An 18,345-nucleotide genomic window follows, 5' to 3' on the forward strand; every position below is an offset into this window, starting at 1 on the left:
GAGCTGCGAATCTCTCGCTTCTTATCTTCTTCTTCTCCTCTCTATCCACCTCATGTATCTAATGATACTAAACAGATGAATTCTTCTTCTTCTTCAGTGCAGGACACCCCCTCTTCTTCTTCTTTCTCTTCGTGTAATACTCATCCTCTCTCTTTTTCTTCTTCATCTCCCGATCCTGCGCCGTCACCTTTCTACTTCATGCCTTCTATCTCCCACTCTATTTCACTACACATACGTGTATGTACAGACCTAGATGTCTGTGTATATAGATCTGTAGATGTTTTAGATGGTAGTGTCTACATGTGTCTGTCTCTCTCTTTCTTTCTTTCTTTCTAGGATCTTCTGAGCCGTTAGATGACATTTTTAGTGTGGAAGTATCGACGATGCATGCGAGTGTTGTATGGGTGTTGCTGTTTCTTCTTCTTTCTTTAGAGCGTGCGTTTCATCTACAAGAGATATGTTGATAAAAGAAGAAGAAGAACATCCTTCTTCTTCTTCTCTTTGCTCGAGTGAAGGAGGAGACAAGAAGTTCATGATGATGAGGATTCCGCCTCGGCAATCGATTGCCTATCGGATCCGACTTCGATGCATGCAACCTTTCCTAAATCTCCCTCCTATCCCCATACACATTTCGTCTCTTCCTCCTTCTTCTCCACAGGTCAGTTTTCAATTTAAAGAGGAAGAAAAAGAAGAAGAAAGAAAAAGAATGTGTTAGTTAGAAAGGTTTCAAGAGAAAGAAATACCGGAGAATGTTGTAAGGCAGATTCAGTTAGAACTCTGAGGGAAGTGGCAGGGATAATAGGAGTAGTATCATAGCTGTAGGCTTTCTCTTGCATGCAGTCGTATAGAGACATGTCTCCTTGTCTCTGACGTTGTCGTGGAGTCTTTTTTCTTTCTTTGTCTCTTTCTCTCTCTCTTCTTAACTATCGTTCCTCTCTTTTCTTCCTTTCTTTCCTATCTCTTTCTTTCTTATCTTTTTCTTACTTCTCATCTCTTTCTTTCTTTCTTTTTCTTTCTTTCTTTCTTTTAGAGTGGTCCAACTCCTCCAGGAGTTTCTGACTTGAATATTAGCTCATCGGTGAATCTGCCTGTTGTCTTCACAAATTTCATTGAGCCGTCACGAGGTGTCAATACACCTGAAATGTTTCTCAAGCTCTGGGCGAGACTAGGAAAGAAAACACCCTTAGAAGAAGAAGAAGATGAAGATGAAGAGAATGAGAAGAATGAAAGAGAGGTCGTAATTACGAGGCCCCTTGGTATACCTGTACAACATATCGGGGTGTATGTACAGGGGGGATTCCATCTTCAACCTGTCAAGGTAAACCTTTAACATATCAACGCTTTTCTTCTTCATGGGGAAGACACCTTCTCTCTCACTCCTTACATTCCTTCTCTCTATGTGTGGAAGTATCTATGTTTGTATCTACGCATCTTCCCTAGCAAGCCTCATGTCCGTATGTCCCGGTATGTAGAGATATATGTATATAGAGAAATGTATATGTAGATGCATGTGTGTATGTCTTTTTCTTCTCTTTTCTTTCGTCTCTCCTCTGGGAGTTATTTTTTCTGAGGGAAGCTTTTCCACGTGCCTGTGCCTGTGGCTGCTGCTGCCGATCACCCCCCCCCCCCCATGCATGCATGCATGCATGCAAGCATGTGGGGCTATGAAAGAAAAGAATCTCGAGACTCATCAATACGATAGAAAGAAAAGGAAGAATAGGAAGAATACACGACAGCTCCAGAAGTCCCTGGTCTTTAAAGATGTGAATGAACTGATAGAAGCCATCATGCGTCATGCAGTGTAGATACATAAGAATGCTTACGGGTGAAAATAGATAGATAGATACATACGTACATGGGTATAGAGGTAGGTCAAAGCGAGATAGATAGGCAGATAGATCACAGTTTCGAAATAGATCAGTCGATCCATAGATAGATAGATTAGAGATAGATAGATAGATTAGAGATAGATAGATAGATTAGAGATAGATTAAAGATAGATAGCTCGATTAGAGAGGCTAAAGATGATACCCCGCCCTCCTATGTTCAAATAGAAGAAGAAGAAGAGGAAGAAGAAGAAGCTTCATGTGAGAAGCTTTTCTATCCGCTGAAGACTCTTACCTCCTCCTCCTCCTTTAATCCCTTCATCTTTCTTCTTCTTTTCTTCTTTTCTTCCTTTTCTGTGTAGATACGAAGAAGCTTATGCGGAAGTGGGACTTTCTATACAGGCACAGCTTTGCCTAAAGGAATGACTAACTTCTCTCCTTCCCAAGAGGATCTTAAGAAGAATAAGAATAAGAAGGATCATCGACAGTACAGAAAGACTTCTAAAGAAGAGCAACAGTTCGTCACGGCCTTTCTCATGTGTATGATCGAAGTCAATCCCCACAGCCAGTAAGCAAACGCAGTCCATACACAGAAATACACATACATACGTACATCTAGATGGAGTGATCTATTTGTGTATGTATATGTATGTATGTAGATATATATGTTTACGTATATGCATACATTTCTGGGTATAAGTACAGTCCATAGAATGCATGCACATGCATGCATTCTCTCTGCATGCGGCTTTTCTTTTTTTGTTTTGTTTCATGTTCATTTTGGGGTCATTTTGTGTCTTTTCTTTCTCCTTGCTGTTTGCCCTCTTTCTCAGGCCTATGCTTGGACGCCTAACCGTCCGTTCAACCCATCCTCGAGTTTCTCTCTTCTTCTCTCAACTTCTCTCTTCTTTTCTTCTTCTCTCCCCCCCTTCTTCTTCTCAACAAGGCAGTAGTCGTCACAGCAGCGGGTATGAGTCTAGTCATATCTCTCCTCCTCCTCCTCTTCCCTCAGGAGCCTTCCCTATGTCTACTACTACTACTACCACTAGTACTATTCCTAGCACTACGCCTTCTTCTTATAATAGTCATAATACTTATCGACCTCCTCCTTCTTCTTCTTCTTCTCTTCCTCCTCCTTTTCCAGGAGGTGGGGGAGGAGGGTTTTTTTCATCTCCCTCTCCTACAGCAGCAGGAGGAGGAGGAGGAGGAGCAATCGTAACTCCCTCCTTTCCTTCTTCTTCTTCTTCTTCTTCTCCTATACATCAGCGTCAACAGCAAGCCGGCGTAGTAGGCGGTTTTCATAGCCTTACTGTTCCTCTCAAGCCCTTTGACCCTCCTAACTACTGCAATTATCCTGCAGCTGCCCCTCCTCCTACTGAGGCTGTTAATAGTAGTAACTATAATAGTAGTAGAGCTAGCTCTTCTTTCTATTATGCTTGAGGGAAGAAGAATAAGAGAGAGAGAAAGAGAGACGAGACACCGATGTACGTGTTTCTGCACGTCGTGAGGCTGAAGGGAAGTGAGGGGGGTGGCGCACAGTTCTTTTTCTTCTTCCTCTTCTTGTTGAGGCATCTGCAACGAAGGAGAAGAAAAGAGCTAGAGAAGGAGGAAGTAGGAGTCATAGTAGAAATAAGAGTAGTAGTAGTAGGAGTTCAGGGAGTGACTGAGAAGTCGTAAGGAAGCGAACGAGGAGGAGGAGGAGGAGGTTAAGTCTCTCTGACTGTGTACGTGGATAGATAGTTCAAAGGTAAAGACACATAGACAATAAATAGATAGATTAAACATAGATAGATAAATAGATTAAACATAGATAGATAGATAGATTAAAGATAGGTAGTGCATGCATATATATCTCTATGTGATTTTTTTTGCTTCGAAGAAGACAAAGAAGAGGATGAGGATGGAGGTTTCGAAGAGTTTTGTTCCAAGCGCTTTTTCTTTTGATCTTGTTTCGTGTTGAATTTTATCGTTACTAATCTTTTCTTTTCTCTCTCTTTGCTTGCCTTTCTACTATCTGAGACGGATGAGACATAGCTCCTCCTCCTGCTCCTCCTTGTTAGGTTCGACTCTTCGTGCATGTGTGTTTCTTCAAGAAGTTCTTCTCTTCTTCTCTGGATTGCTCTTACATCCCTCTCTCTCTCTTTGTCTTTCTCATCTAGATTCATAAACCTTTTCTTATCCGACGGGGGGGTGGATAAGGACAAGAAGAGGGTTTGGTTTCTCGTATATAAGCCGATGTGGTTGGTGGATGGGAGAGAAGGGGCAGATGGAGATAAAAGAGAAAGAAGAAAGACGAGATGTGCTGCAAGAGGATGAAGCAAAAGAAGCGAGGATGGATAAATGGATGGATGAATGAAAGATAGATATTTTCTTCTACAGTTTTCTCATTTTCTATCTTTCTGTCTTTTTCTTTTGAAACGAAGGACAACTCGATAGATCGAGTCTCATTTTTCTTTTTCTTCTTTTCGCCTTTTCTTTGCACCGAGAGAAGAAGAAAGATTGCGTCTCGTCCAGACATACATATGTATCCATAGATCCTCATGCGAGCGTACACATGTAGAATTGCAGAAGTCTGATAGGCTTAGAATACTCCACGAGGGACTTCTTCACTTACTGCCTTGTGTACATACACCCTAAATACATCTTCGCGATACATAGGGGAGATGCCTTAGGCGTTTCTCAGGCTTTTCTTATTCTTCTTCGGTCTGACTTACAATTCATGAAAGAAAGAAAGAAAGAAGGGATGTAGTCTCCCCTCAAGAAGACATAAAGAAAGAAAGAAAGGATGAACAAGAGACAGGCAGTTGATATAACTTCTCGGAGGTCATTTAGCAGAAGACATCGAGAGGCCCGTGTCCCGCAGAAAGCACTTTCTGGAGACAGCAGTGTAGGCTGTACACCTAATGAAGGATCAGATACAAAGAAAAAGAAGTTGTCTCTCTGAGAAAAGTTGAAGAAGAAGAAATGAGCTGCTCCTTTGCTTCTCTTATTGAACCTCCCCTGCACCCCCGTTCTTTTTCTTCAGCGAGGAGAGAGGAAAAGGAAGAAGAGAAGACGAGGGTGGAGAAGAAGGACTGAAGTAGTAGAAAGAGATTTCTCATACATCTCCTATCTAGACTAGACTATCAGGGGTGAAAGAGTGGGAAGAATAAGGACGATCACGAAAGAAGAAGGAGAGAGGAGAGATCATACAAAGACTGTCTACGAACCCCCTTTTTTCTAGAGGGAAGAACTTGTCTTACATCAGATAGATAGAGCAAAGAGAGATAGGCGGAGACGCAGAGAGATATAGAAGATCGAAAGACAGATAAAACGAAGCTCATAGAGAGACTATAGAGAGATTAAAGAGATAGATAGATTAAAGATAGATAGATGTTTCCGATACTGCTCGGTAAAAGTAGCTGACCCTGTCCTAGAGAGGTAGAAGAAGATACGAAGAGAAATGATGAGACTTGTTCCGGGATATTTCTTTCTTACCTCTTCTCTCTTCTCTTTCTTACATACTTCTCTATGTAAACACTCTTGGTCACCATACAGATATCTGTATATAAGCCGACAAGATGCCTATCGTTGTCTCTCTATCTATCTATTTATCTCTTTTTCTTCTTGATCGCCGTATAGAAGGAGCAAAAGAAACTAGCTTCGCCGAGCTCGGAGAATCGAGAGAAGTTCCTCGTATCCGAACATCAAGACAAAACAGGGGGGGAGGAGAAACAAAGAAGTTTGGGGAAAAAGAAGAAGAAAGAAAGAAATGAAAAAAGAAGGTTCTTTATGTCGGAAAGGAAACATTAAACCCCCCCCCCCCTACACGCGTTTATACATATGCCTAGATAGATCTAGCTATACATACAATATATAGATACACGTCTATGTATACATATATATATATATATATATGTATAGGGAGAGAGAGATATACTGAGTTTTCTTCATTCGAGATTGCTTTTCTCCGGGGGCATGTTTCTGGAGTGTCTGTATGTACACCTGAAACTTGGCGTCATACACAGAGACCGACTGATGAATGGAAAAGTCTTCTTTTCAGAAAGAAAAAAGAGACGAGAAGAAAAACGGGAGACGTGGGGAGCCTCATGGAGAAAACCGAGGAAATTTCCTAATCTCTATCATTGTTGCATGTAGACAGCTATCCACCCTCTGTGTATCTGTCTCTCTAGATACACATACATGTATCATCTCCACCTGTACATACACCGCAGTGCACATACGCGTCATCTCGAGATACATACGAGGGATTTCTTGGTTTTCCAGGAAAAGGAATAAAGAAGAAAAGTCAGTCGTATCCAATCCATCTCCTTGAGAGATACACTTAGTGTTCTGCTGCTTCTTCTAGGGATCTTTCCCGAATATAAGCCGATGTCGCAGAGGTAGAAAGAAAAGATCTTTGTCTCTCTCTCTCACTTTCTCTCTTTCACCTTTGTCCATGGATAGTCCTTCTATTTCACGTGGATTTTTATGCGGGCTCGGGTTCAAGAGAGTCTTCTTCTTCTTCGTCATCTTCTACTTCGTTAGAATTCGCGTTCCTATGGAGATATTGTAGGTAGGAAGTTCTCGACGGATCTTGACTATTATGGACGACACTTCCTGGGCTCCTCGACGATGAAGATGAATGATCTTCTTTCTCTTCTTCTTTCTCTTTTGGTTGTTCTTTCCTTTTTGCATGCATGTCCATATCTTCATTGTACGTCTCCTTCTCTTTACTTGTGTCTTGTTGAGAAGGAGAGGAAGAAGATATTTTGGAAGGTTTTTCTTCGGCAGTGATGTCGATCGATCCAAGAAGATCTGGAGGGAGTTTATCTCGCAGTTCCATCTGAAAGAGAAGAAGAAGGAAAGGAAAGAAAGGACGACAAGAGAGAAGAAGAGAAGATGAAAAGAAGAGAAAAAGGAAAAAGGCGAATTTTCATGATAAGAAAGAGAGATAAAATTTACTTTGGTTCCCCTCACTCCAGACAGACCCGCCATATTGAAAGATACCTCACGATACCCCTATCTATCCATCTATCTATCCCTTATCTATCAATTTTTAATCTATCTATTTAGGTTATCGGCTTTTGTCTCTTCCTCGTCTCTGTAGAAGCCAAACTTCACAGAGATAGACAGGCGCGTTTCTTCCGCGGAGACATCGACCCTTTCTCCCGTCTTCTTTCTTTTTCTCGCTTTTCCCAGGACCTACGGGTATCTCTCCATTGCTCCGTAAATCTGCTACTGTAGAGCTGTATAGACAGCGTGAATTCGGTGAAAAAGACGTGCCAACGAGAAAAATGCGAAAGGGTGTCTATCCTTCTCTCTCTATCTTCAGCTCGTTCTCTTCACACAGAGAACAGTCCGCATCTGTAGATCCACCTTTTCGTAGATCTAAGAGCGACAGAGAGAGAGACAGAATGTATGTATAGCTTACACGACTATTGCCAGTTCTTTTCTTCTCCTTAGTGCTATTTTTCTCATTCGCGGAAGTATAAGAAATGGCCATGTTTCTGCTTCTTCATCGCATGCAGCCAGAGGGACTTAGTAGTGTACGTACACCTCTCCACTCTCTCTCTACCTGAAGGTGCTCCTTTCGCACTCTATCTTAGAGGCAGCCTTACACCTTGGAGATATATACATACATCGATATACAGATTTATACATACGTACATACATATATAGTTAGATGTCTATCTGTACAGAGTTCCTGTTGGAGTGTATCTATTCGGATTCTAGTTTCGATATGTGAATGATGCTGAGAAGATTCACCTGCACAAACATACGCCTTTGTCTTCTCTCCGTTCAGGTGTATATACACCTGCAAGTAGAATTCAAACTCATGACCTCCTACTCCTCCTCTTCATTCTATCAACACCTTTCCTTTTTTCCTAGAATACTAAGGAGAAACGGTTCTCTTCGTCGTTGTCTTTCTCTTTTCTCTTTCTGTTTTCCTTTCTTTCTTTCCTTTCATTCTTTTCTTTCTCTTCTTCGGAAAAAGAAAAGAAGCGGAGAGGCCCTACCTCGATTCCTATCCTTATAGTCTGAGCATTCGGCCCAGTGTATCGAATCTGAAGATCTCCACCTGCGAAAAGAGAGAGAGAGACAGGATCGAAATCCATAGCAAATGAAGAGACAGAAAGTTGGTAGAGCTATGCCTGAAAACGATTGCATGTGATCGAGAGAGATTCTACATAGATAGAAATATCTTCGATGTAGATTGGAATGAGGCCTATATGTGACGATGATGGACAGCCTGACAGATTCTTCCCGAGGATCTGGTGTATGTACACTTGGAGGTTCCTAAGCCGAGGACGCACACATGTTACGCTGTCACTACATTACAAACAGAGCATATATATATATATACGTCCCTATGTATAGACGGGAGCGCATAGATAGATAGATAGATAAATAGATAGATAGATAAATAGATAGATAGATTAAAGATAGGTAGATAGAGTAACGTTGAATAGATAGAAAGATAGATAAAGGAGAGATCGGTAGATTTGAAGATAGGTTAAAGATAGATTAAAAACGGATAGACGCGGGAGGTACGATCGCTCCAAAAAGAACTCGGGAGCAGTCATGATATCTCCTTCTAGGCCCATTCAAGCACAAAAGAGGAAATTCATACATATACATACATAGAAACATCTAGATCTCTCTCAACATATTATACTTATGAGTATATATAGACAGAGAGAAAGAGACGAGTATAAGGAATAGACACTTATCAAATTTATGTATATATAATAGTATACATGTATCTAGATATACATGTGGAATGCATGGTGAATTGAAAGAGAGAGAGACTAAAGAAATTCTCCACTGTTTTCCTGATTTTTCTTATCCTCCCCATCATCTGTCTCATGATGAACTTTGAAGAAGAAGAAGAAAGACATCTTTTATACTTGTATGAGTTCAGGTGTATATACACCTGTGCATGTAGTATAGATCATGTTTCTTTGATACCATCAGATATAGATAGAACTTCTAGTGTGGCGTTTAGCTTTTCAATCGCCGGTTTAATTCCTTGTAGAGCTTCTTCTACTCTTTCCTTAGTTAAAGGCTCTTCTTCTTCTTCCCACGTATGGTCTGCAACTTCTTCTACAGATAGCGAAGTTCCAAAGACTTCTTGGAGAGCCGTCTGGATACCCTCATACAGTGTACGATTAGATGAAGGGCATCCTAAACATGCTCCCTACAAGCAAGAAAGAAATAAAGACCAAAGAAGAAACAGAAAAAAGAAAGAACCTAAAGACAAAGACCTATGTCGACCTATCTTTAATCTATCTTTAATCTATCTATGAAGAGACAGAGAGAGAGAGAGAGACAAAGAGAAAGACAGATTATTGCAAGATACACAGGTGCATATGTAGATCTATTCACATATATATAGATATATATAGATAGATAGATTAAAGATAGATAGATAGATATAGGAACATACATGTACACATGAAGTGTAGATAGATGTGTGTATGGAATTCAGAGCTACGGGTGGACCTCGACAAACTATAAAGTTACGATGATATGAAGAAGAAAGCAAAGAAGGAAAGATGAGGAGAGGGAGAAAAAGAAGAAGAAGAAGGAGATAAGAAAGGAGTATTTAGCTGTGGTAGAGGTGAGAAAGAAGGAAAGCAGGGAGAGGTAGGAGAGTCTAAGAATAGAAGGGACCTCTTCAGACTCTTCTCTCTTAATGATCTAGGCCCTCTTTTTTGACCCAAGTGCTGAAGAGAGAATAATGATAAAGAAGAATAAGGAGAGAAGAAAGAGTGACGAAATCTCTAGATCAGTGATGTGTATGTACACGATATAAATTTAACTATTCCTATGCTAGAGAAGAGAGCTGAAGAAAGAAACACAACTAGGGGATAACCCAAAGAAAAATATCCACCAAACAAGCAGACATTCTCGTTCTTCTTCTTCTTTTCTTCTTCTTCTTTTCTCTATCATCTTCAATCAATGGAACACGTCCAGAGATGAGAAAGAAGAGAGAGAAGAAGTAGAAAGAAGAAGGAGAAAGATTCATAGGAAAAGTGAGAGAGATTTAGATCGGCGAGTAGAAAGAACACTTTGGTCTCTACAGAGAGGGACACGAATGAAGAGCCCTCTCTTCATGTGAATGAAGTGTCTGTACACCTTAAAAGCAAGGTAGACCACTTGTGCTTGAGAGTCAACGCGAATAAGTTTAACGTTGCCTCCATGACTCCGAAGATAAGGTCGTATACTCTCTAAGACTTCTTCCACTGTCGACACATTCAAGCCAATTGCTGTCCTAGGAGGAGAAGAAGAAGTCGAGGAGGATGAAGAGAAAAGAAGAAGAAGGTCTCTACTTTCTGGGAGAAAGATGAATCGTCTTTCTTCATAATTTCGTAGAGAACGTGTAAAGGGCTGCGGTGAATGGTATGGAAAAGAAAGACGCGAAGAAGAAGAAGATGAAGACAGATGACGTGAGGTAAGATGAAGAGGATGAGAGTAAGAAGAAGAGAGGAGAAAAGAAGAGGGAGAAGACGTTGAAAGAAAAGAAGAAGATGAAGAGAAAGGAGCAGGAGGAGAAGAAGAGAGGAACGCTAAGCCTGGTGTATGACCGGTCCTTCTCTTTCTTGTCAAAGATATAGAAAGAAGAGAAGATTTTTCTTGTCGTCTATTCATCGACTCTTTCTCGCCATGCTTTTCATCTCTTGCTCTTCTCCCTCCCTGCTGAAGACCTCTGCTACATAAAGAACTCCCGTCATGAAGAGAAGCTCTAGAAGGTGAAGAGCTCTCCTGTGTGTGTCGGCTTATATTCGGAGAAGACCGAGTCCAGACGGTTTCTCCACTGTTCTGCTTTCTCGAAGAAGAAAAAGATAGAGAAGACAAGGGAAGAGATGAAGAAGATCCACAAAATGAAGAAGTCCCGGAACATAGTGAAGGGTGAACACTCCTTCTATAGCCATCCCTACCAAGTGCAGAGACATACACAAAGAAAGAATAAGAAGAAGAAGAGAGAGGAGAAGAAGAAGAAAAGGGTGGAGAGAAAAGATAGAAGAAGAGGAAGAGAAGAAGAATGAATGACAAGGGGAAAAGACAAGGAGGCTGTTTGAAGGATTTGAGAAATTGTGAAGAAGCAGAGAAACAGAGAGGAGAAGGAAAGGCAAATGAAGAAGAGAAAGTAAAAGAGGAAGAAGAAGAAGCGAGGGAATTTCTGGATGAGAAGGAAAGAACTTCCTTTCTCTTCAGATGCGCATGTCTTTGTCTCTCCATTATTCACATGGAAAATCGTCACTACGCACCGTGCATGCTCTGTACAGTCCCACTATTTATATAGACATAGATAGAACACCCCGACATATACTCCTGATATACATACATATTTACATCTATATAGACAGATATAGATGCGTAGTCTCACCTATAGACCCGTATATAAGCCCATCTCTCTCTCTATCCAAGTATATACACATGGTAGAGGATCCTCGTTACCTGCGTTATACAGATATCTATCGATACAGACAGAATCTATTCCTTTCTGATCTAGAGAAAGGAGAGAACGTTCGCATGCAGGAAAAAAAAAACAGGTGTCTTGGCACTTCTATCGACCCTGCCGGTTAGATCAGATACATCTCCTGCCTTTTCTTAGATTGGGAAGCACTCCACTTCACAAGAATGATGTATGTTAGGCTAAAGAAGTAGTCGAGGTAGCAGTTCTTCTCCCTTTCCGAACAGCTTTAAGAGAGAGAAAAAGAAGCAATCGATCACCTACGATAGATACACATAGAAAGGTCTTATACATGAAAGAAAGAAAGACGAAAAGAAGGAAAGAAAGGGGATTAAGAGGGAAAGGAGAAGCGAGAAGAAACATACGAGAATTGGTATGTCCGAAGAGTTAGGAAGAAGAGCCTACACCACTGGAGGAGAGAGAGAAAGAAAGAAGTGGAACGAAGAGAAAGAAAAGGAAGAGAGAGAGAAAAAAGGATGTGTAGACGGAGAGAGAGAGGAGCAAGCACACTTGAGAGATAATGATACCGATGCTGAAGACAATCGAAGCAGAAGAGGGAGAGATAAAACTCTACACACTTGGAAAAGACCACGCAACAAGAAGCAAGATTAGAAGAGAGAGATATTCTATCAAGAAGACACAGCAGGCTTTAGAGACATCTTGAACTCTCCCCTTGTCTTGTCGCTTTCTCTATCTCGTCGTCAGAGCTTGTTTCAATGACACCGTGGAGAGAGAGACGGCAGATCCTGTATGCATGCTGTCTGGAACTTACACATGCATGCATGCACGGAGAGATCCATGGGTACTTTCCCAGATGATCTCTGTCTCAAGAGAAAGTCGATAAGAAGAAGGGAAAGATTCTTCTCCGTTCTTCTCTTCTGTTTGAGTTAATGAAGGAAGAGAAGCTTAAAGAGAGAGACTTCATCTCCCCTGGGGGTAGAGAAGAGAAATCTCAGTTTTCTCTACTCCATGGATATCTTAGATCACACATGGCGTGAAATAGCATCTTCCCTACTCGATCTTCGTCCCTCTCCGCCTTCTCTCTTCTCTCTCTCCAGGTTTCCCGCCTCTTTCTTTCTTTCTGCGGACTTCGAAGAAGCTCTGATACCTATCACCACACTACTTCCTCTTCTTCTTCTATTTCTTTCTTTCTTTCTCTCCATCTCTATATCTCTTTCTTTCTTTCTCCCTACATAAGCACACGGCTAAAGACAGGAGAGAGGACATCCCGTGGCTTAGCTTCTGGAAATTGCCGTTCTTTTCTTCCTCTTCTTTTCTCAAAATGCCTGACGACTCGTCTACTGCATGCAGCTTTTTACCCGCCAAAGCCTCTGCCTATGCAAGCAGAGAATACTGGGATGAAAGGTAAGAAAGAGGTTTCTTGATGTTGTCTCCTTCCCGGGTGTATATACACCGTGTCATTCCCAGGGTGTACATACACCTGAATTCCAACGGTTCAGGTGTATGTACACCCTGTGACAGGAAAAAGGAGGGCCAGGACTTAATAGATCGGAATGAATTATCAAAGTTGTTTTTTCTTTTCTCTTCTTGCTCGACTTTTCATTCGTCTGGAGGTCTAGAGGGATGTCTTTCTAGATTTTCTTCTCTTCCTATCAGATCATCTGGAAAGTCTACTTCATTCTAAGCACAATATATTCAAACTCTTCTTCTCTTTCTTTCTCTTCACTATTCATTTATATCAAGATCACGTATATACGCACAACTCCCTCTGTCTTATACACATCCAAGCTCTGCGTGCGTCAATCGAACCGTCGATTTCTGTCCCTAAGCACTACCTACGCAGACCTAACATATATATATATATATATAAAAGTATACATATATGAACATGCATATCTACGGCCATATATACATATCTACTGGCGCTATAGGGGAGACGCTTTCCGTACTGAGTGCGAGTGTAGGACATGAAGAGTACAACTCAAAGGCGAAGATCGAGAAACCTTTCTTTCTTTCTGTCTCTTTTCTTTCTCTCTTTCTTCCTTATCTTTATCACGTCTTTTTCTTCTTCTTTTGGGTGTAGATTTGCATGCGAGGAGCATTACGAGTGGCTTGAATCTCCCAAGACCGTCTTGCCCGTTCTTCTTCCTTTCCTTCAGAACCGCACCTCTCCTTCTCCTTCTTCTCCTCCTCCTCTTTTGTCCTCTTCTTCTTCGCATGTCCTTATAGTTGGCTGTGGCAATAGTGAATTGAGCGAAAGTCTTTATGCATGCGGTGTCCGTCATTCTGTCAGTCTCGATTTTAGCTTTACGACTCTCTATAAGAAATCTCGGAAAGAAAAAGAGACCATCTCCAAATATCAGTCTTCTTCTTCATCATCTGCCTCATCTTCTTCTTCTCCTTCTCCTTGTTGTTGCTCTACTTCTTCTACCCGTTCTTCTCATTACAGCGATGCAAGCAGTGCATGTGTAGGAAACAAGGCCGCATCTATCTTAACTTCTTCTCGGGGTGTATGTACACCGTGGGACGGTCATACGACTTGTAACTCTGAAGGAGGGAAATGCTTATGTATGGAATACATGTGTATGGATATGAGAAGACTTTCCCACTTTTTCCGGAAAGAAACTTTCGATGTGGTGGTAAGATCCTCTCTCTCTCTTTCTCTTTCTCGCCACGGATCTCTCCCTCTTTCTTCTTTCTCCTTCTCTCTTTTTCTTTCCTCATCTTCGATGGAAAGTCAAGAAATGTCTTCTTATCACTCATTCGTTACGTCTCTCTTCCCTATTTAAGTAGGTCATGTATGTCTATCTAGTAAGAGTAGTAGAAGGAGGAGGAGTATTTTAGAGTCTGTTGTGTTTCTTATATATCTTCTCTTTGGTATTTCGCTCTAGCTGCTTGCATGCATGTTGTCTATCTATCATTCTTATTACTTCGGTCAAGGACACCCGGTAGCAGACGGAGAGAGAGAGAGAGAGATGTATTTCTACAGTACGTGACTACAGACAGAATCTAACCTATCTATCTAACTACCTATCTATCCACGATGTCTCTCTGTCATCTGAAACTCTCGATGTCTCCACTTTCTTATCTCTCTTTAATCTATCAATTGTCTATCCATCTGCAGTGGATCAATTCTTTATCTATCTATCTATCTTCAATTGATCTATCTTTAATCTCTTCATCAGATGTCTTCAGTTGATTTATTTATATCTCTGTCGATCTCTCTGTCTTTAATCTAACCATGACGTGTCTACCTCCTGTCGCTCTTTTCTTCTTCTTCTTGGTATTTCTTTCTTTCTTTCTCTTCTTGTTTCTCGTCGAAGTTCACCAGAGATTGAGAAATGGCGAAACATCCATTTTTCTTCATTCATTCATTCGTTTATTCTCCACTTTCTTCTTATCATTCCTCTTTTTCTCTCTTCTTCTCCTTCTCTCTTTCTTCTCACCCTTCTTCTCTCCTCCTCAGATCGATAAAGCCGCCATGGACGGTAAGAAAGAAAAAGATAAGAAAGAAAGAAAGAAAGAAAGAAAGAAAGAAAGAAAGCGAGGAAGATAGATAGATAGATTGAAGAAAGATAGATAGATAGATAGAAAGTTGAAGAAAGGGAGAAGGATTGATAGCAATGAGAAGATTTCTCTACCTGTCTATACATCTATCTCTTTGCTTTCTTATTCTAGGAGTATGAGGAGAGGTCTGTTTCTTCTTTCGTCTTTCATAGACATGATTAGGGACAGTATCAATACAATTCCTATTCATAAGGCTTTCTCTCTCTCTTCCCTCTATCGTCAAGATTCCTTTAAATCGATTGTCCTATTCTTTCTTTCTCTTCCTTCTTTATTTCCTTCTAGTATTTTAACAGATAAGTTACCTTCTTCATCTCCTTTCACAGCCTTTATATCGACAAGAAGAAGTTAAAATTCTCTCTACCTCTCTATTTCTTTCTCCCTTTCTCTCGCGGTGTATCTATTATATATCCATACAGATCTACACTATAGTCACTCTCCTCTCTATACACTCATACCTATATATATCCGCCTTCGTACTAGAGAGATACGTATATACACCTGTGTACAGATACACAAGTAGACATACATCTCCATACACATGTAGGTAGAGACAGAGAGAATACAATAAGAGAGTGTATATGCGTCTCCCTGTAATCCCTATACATTTATAGATAGAATAGGGATATGTTGAGATACGTATGCCATCAGCAGGTCGTCGTTGGTCTATCCCTTCTCTAGTACTATGTATTTGAATGGCTCTCGTTCTTCTCTTCTAAAAGGTTTCTCTCTTTTAAAAGGACAATCCGAAAAAGAAAAGGGAGGAAAAAGAGAAGAAGAAGAAGAAGAGTGTTCTCTATGTGTAGAGAAACAAAGAGAAACAGCCTTTATAGACCAACTACATACATCTAGACAATAAGAGAAGCAAACTTCTCATATCTCCTCTATCTTCGTCTCTATACATAAATAGCCTCTATACATCTGCATACATACACACGTATATGCAACACAAGATAGGCAAACTTTCGATACACCCTCTATGTTCTTCTGCGTACATTTATGGGTCTCTTTATGTTTATAGAGATAGCGATCCAAATTTGCCGGATGCACTTTCCTAGCTAAAACGTATATATGTAACTAGCATGTGTACATGTATAAGCACACGCCTATATATATATATAGGGGCTTGTGTGTACACGTGTCACGTCTGTATCTGTTCTATGTATGTTGAATCTATCCACCTACCTATCTTTAGTCTATCTATCTATCTTATCTTTAATCTATTTCTTTTAAATCTCTCTCTCTCTGTGTATCTATCGGTCGCAGTTGTTCATTAGTGTGAGGGGTGTCTGAAGGGTTTTTCTTCTTCTTCTCCTTCTATTTCTTCTTCTTCTATTTCTTCTTCTCCTTCTATTTCTTTCTTTCTGTCGTGTTTTGCATGTCTTCAGCCTTAGTGGTGGATGAGGGGAGTGTGTGGGAGCCTCGCATGGAAGTGCGACAAGACGTGGAGGGCTTTTTGGGAGGTGTGACTGCATGCCTTAAACGAGGAGGAATTTTCATGCAGATCACTTTCCATCAACCCCACTTCAGAAGGTAAAACAAGCAAGCAATCCCGAGATACAAGAAAGAAAGAGTGAGAAAGATAGAAAGAGTGAGAAAGAGTGAGAAAGAAAGATTTATAGACACTACAGAGATCTACAGGGTTGGATAGGGAGTGACTGACTTGTCTTCTCTTCTCTCTCCCTCTCTGAATAGATTAAAGATACATACATAGACAGATAGATAGGCTAATAGACTAAAGATAGATAGATAGATTAAAGATAGATAGATTAAAGATAGATAGATTCGAGATAGATGTATGTTTTGGTTAGATAGATTAAAGGTAGATTAAAGATAGATAGTAGATAGGCTCGAGATGGGTAAGTATATAGATGGGTGCGCACAGAGCTCTGTATGTATGAAGTATATATGTCTATCTTCTTCATTCTTGACCTCTTCTTCCTTCCTTCATCTTCTTCTTCACTGCATGTGTTCTTTTCCTTCCTCTTCTCCTTTCTTTGTTTCTCTCGGGGTCCCAGAAGGTATTTTTTGAACGACTTCTCTTCTTCTCCTTTTTCTCCTCCGCCTTCTTCTTTAACTAGAAAGAGAATCCGTTTAGCTTCTCAAAAAAGAGAAGAAGAGGGAGATCAGCCAAGAAATTCATCCAAGGAGAAAGAAGACGAGAAGAAGAAGAAAGAAGAGATGACAAGCGAAAAGGGGATAAATCTTGTAAATGAAACAAAAGATAAAGAAGAAGAAGAACTGGAGTGGATCTTGCCCGAGTCTTTCCCTTATAGAGAGGCGATATCTTCTTCAACTCCTGTCTACTGGTCGGAGCGCTATAGCTGGGAGTTCTTTTCGTGTGAATTGAAGAAGAAGACACAAGAAGAAGAAGAAGGAGGAGGAGGAGGAGGGTGCTTTCATAATTTCTTGTTTATTGCAAGAAAGCTCTAAAGAAACAAAATACAGAAAACAAAAAATCAAAGAGAGGTCTGTTGGTTCTTCATATCTCAGGTGTACATACAGCTGACACGTCGACACGTGTTTTCCTCGGGTGTACATACACCACAATGTTTTTCTTGAGATTCGAACCATAGTGAATTCAAGGCGACAGGAGAGAGAGGCCTGTCGACGCAACTACAGAAGACAGAAAGAAAGAGATGACAGACAAGAAAGAGATAAAAAAGAAGAAAAGAAAGAAAGACAAAGAGTGAATGAATGAAGGAGTTCTCTTGTTTTGTCTAGGGTTTTGATGAGCTGCTTCGTCTCCTTTTTCTGATTCGTTTTAAGAGCTGTGGAGTCCTCAACCTTTCCTTTTCTTGGCGTATCTCTTTTATGCTTTCTTCCCTTCTCTTTCTTCTGTCCAAACCAACACGGAGGAAGAAGAAACTTTCCTCAGTCGAGAAATGAGAGAAAGATAAAGAGCAATCGATAGAGAGGTAGAGAATTGCGGCCGACTTGAGACTTGCTTGATGTGCTTTTCTCTCGACAAGAAGAAGAAGAAAGATGCAAGAAAAAGCAAGAAAGGAAAGACTAATTCTAACGCCGAGGAGGAGAAGAAAAAGGAGACAGACAGACAGAAATAGAGAGGGAGAGACAGAGAGAGAGATGCAGAGAAATCATGAGAAGTAGTAGTAGTAGATAGTAGTGGTAGTAGTAGAGAGTGTCAAGCTCTCGTCCTTCTTCTGATGATCTTCTACTACTTCTACTAGTAGTAGTACTAGTAGTACTTTTCATTCGTAGACAATTCCAAGAAGAAATGCTGAAGAGAATGAATGAAAGATTACAGGCGTTCCTTCTGAAAGAAACGAATTTCTCATGACTTTTACAAGGCGATCGATCGTCTGTCTCCTTTCACCGTCTAAAGTGGTCGATACCTTTCAGACGTCCCTTTGTCTATCTATCTTCTATCTGTCTATCTATCTTTATTCTATCACCTTATTATCTTTGATTTATCTATCCTTACTATATCTATCTTTGATCTATCTATCTATCTGCAATCTATCTATGTATTTATCTATCTTGGATCTACCTCCTTATCTATCCTAATCTGAT

General features: G+C 40.6%; 3 protein-coding genes across 3 annotated transcripts; 2 read left to right on the forward strand and 1 right to left on the reverse strand.

Annotated features, from left to right (window-relative positions):
- Positions 1-18: 18 nt before the first annotated feature.
- Positions 19-5,602, forward strand: CSUI_003946 (adaptin n terminal region domain-containing protein). The gene is made up of 4 exons (XM_068064141.1): positions 19-658; positions 1,031-1,318; positions 2,189-2,394; positions 2,660-5,602. The coding sequence occupies exons 1-4, from the start codon at positions 401-403 to the stop codon at positions 3,264-3,266; spliced, it is 1,359 nt and encodes a 452-aa protein (XP_067923881.1). The 5' UTR covers positions 19-400; the 3' UTR covers positions 3,267-5,602.
- A 141-nt stretch (positions 5,603-5,743) lies between these two features.
- Positions 5,744-11,935, reverse strand: CSUI_003947 (family domain-containing protein). Its single transcript, XM_068064142.1, has 4 exons — positions 9,948-11,935; positions 8,778-9,006; positions 7,826-7,887; positions 5,744-6,651 (listed from the first exon to the last, which is right to left on the reverse strand). The coding sequence occupies exons 1-4, from the start codon at positions 11,049-11,051 to the stop codon at positions 6,295-6,297; spliced, it is 1,752 nt and encodes a 583-aa protein (XP_067923882.1). The 5' UTR covers positions 11,052-11,935; the 3' UTR covers positions 5,744-6,294.
- Positions 11,936-12,172: 237 nt separating this feature from the next.
- CSUI_003948 (s-adenosyl-l-methionine-dependent methyltransferase) lies at positions 12,173-17,884 on the forward strand. Its single transcript, XM_068064143.1, has 4 exons — positions 12,173-12,651; positions 13,331-14,735; positions 16,200-16,344; positions 16,830-17,884. The coding sequence occupies exons 2-4, from the start codon at positions 14,489-14,491 to the stop codon at positions 17,242-17,244; spliced, it is 807 nt and encodes a 268-aa protein (XP_067923883.1). The 5' UTR covers positions 12,173-12,651; positions 13,331-14,488; the 3' UTR covers positions 17,245-17,884.
- The last annotated feature ends 461 nt before the right edge of the window (positions 17,885-18,345 follow it).

This window comes from Cystoisospora suis (genome assembly GCF_002600585.1).
Source record: "Cystoisospora suis strain Wien I chromosome Unknown contig_1781, whole genome shotgun sequence".
Taxonomy (NCBI): Eukaryota; Apicomplexa; class Conoidasida; order Eucoccidiorida; family Sarcocystidae; genus Cystoisospora; species Cystoisospora suis.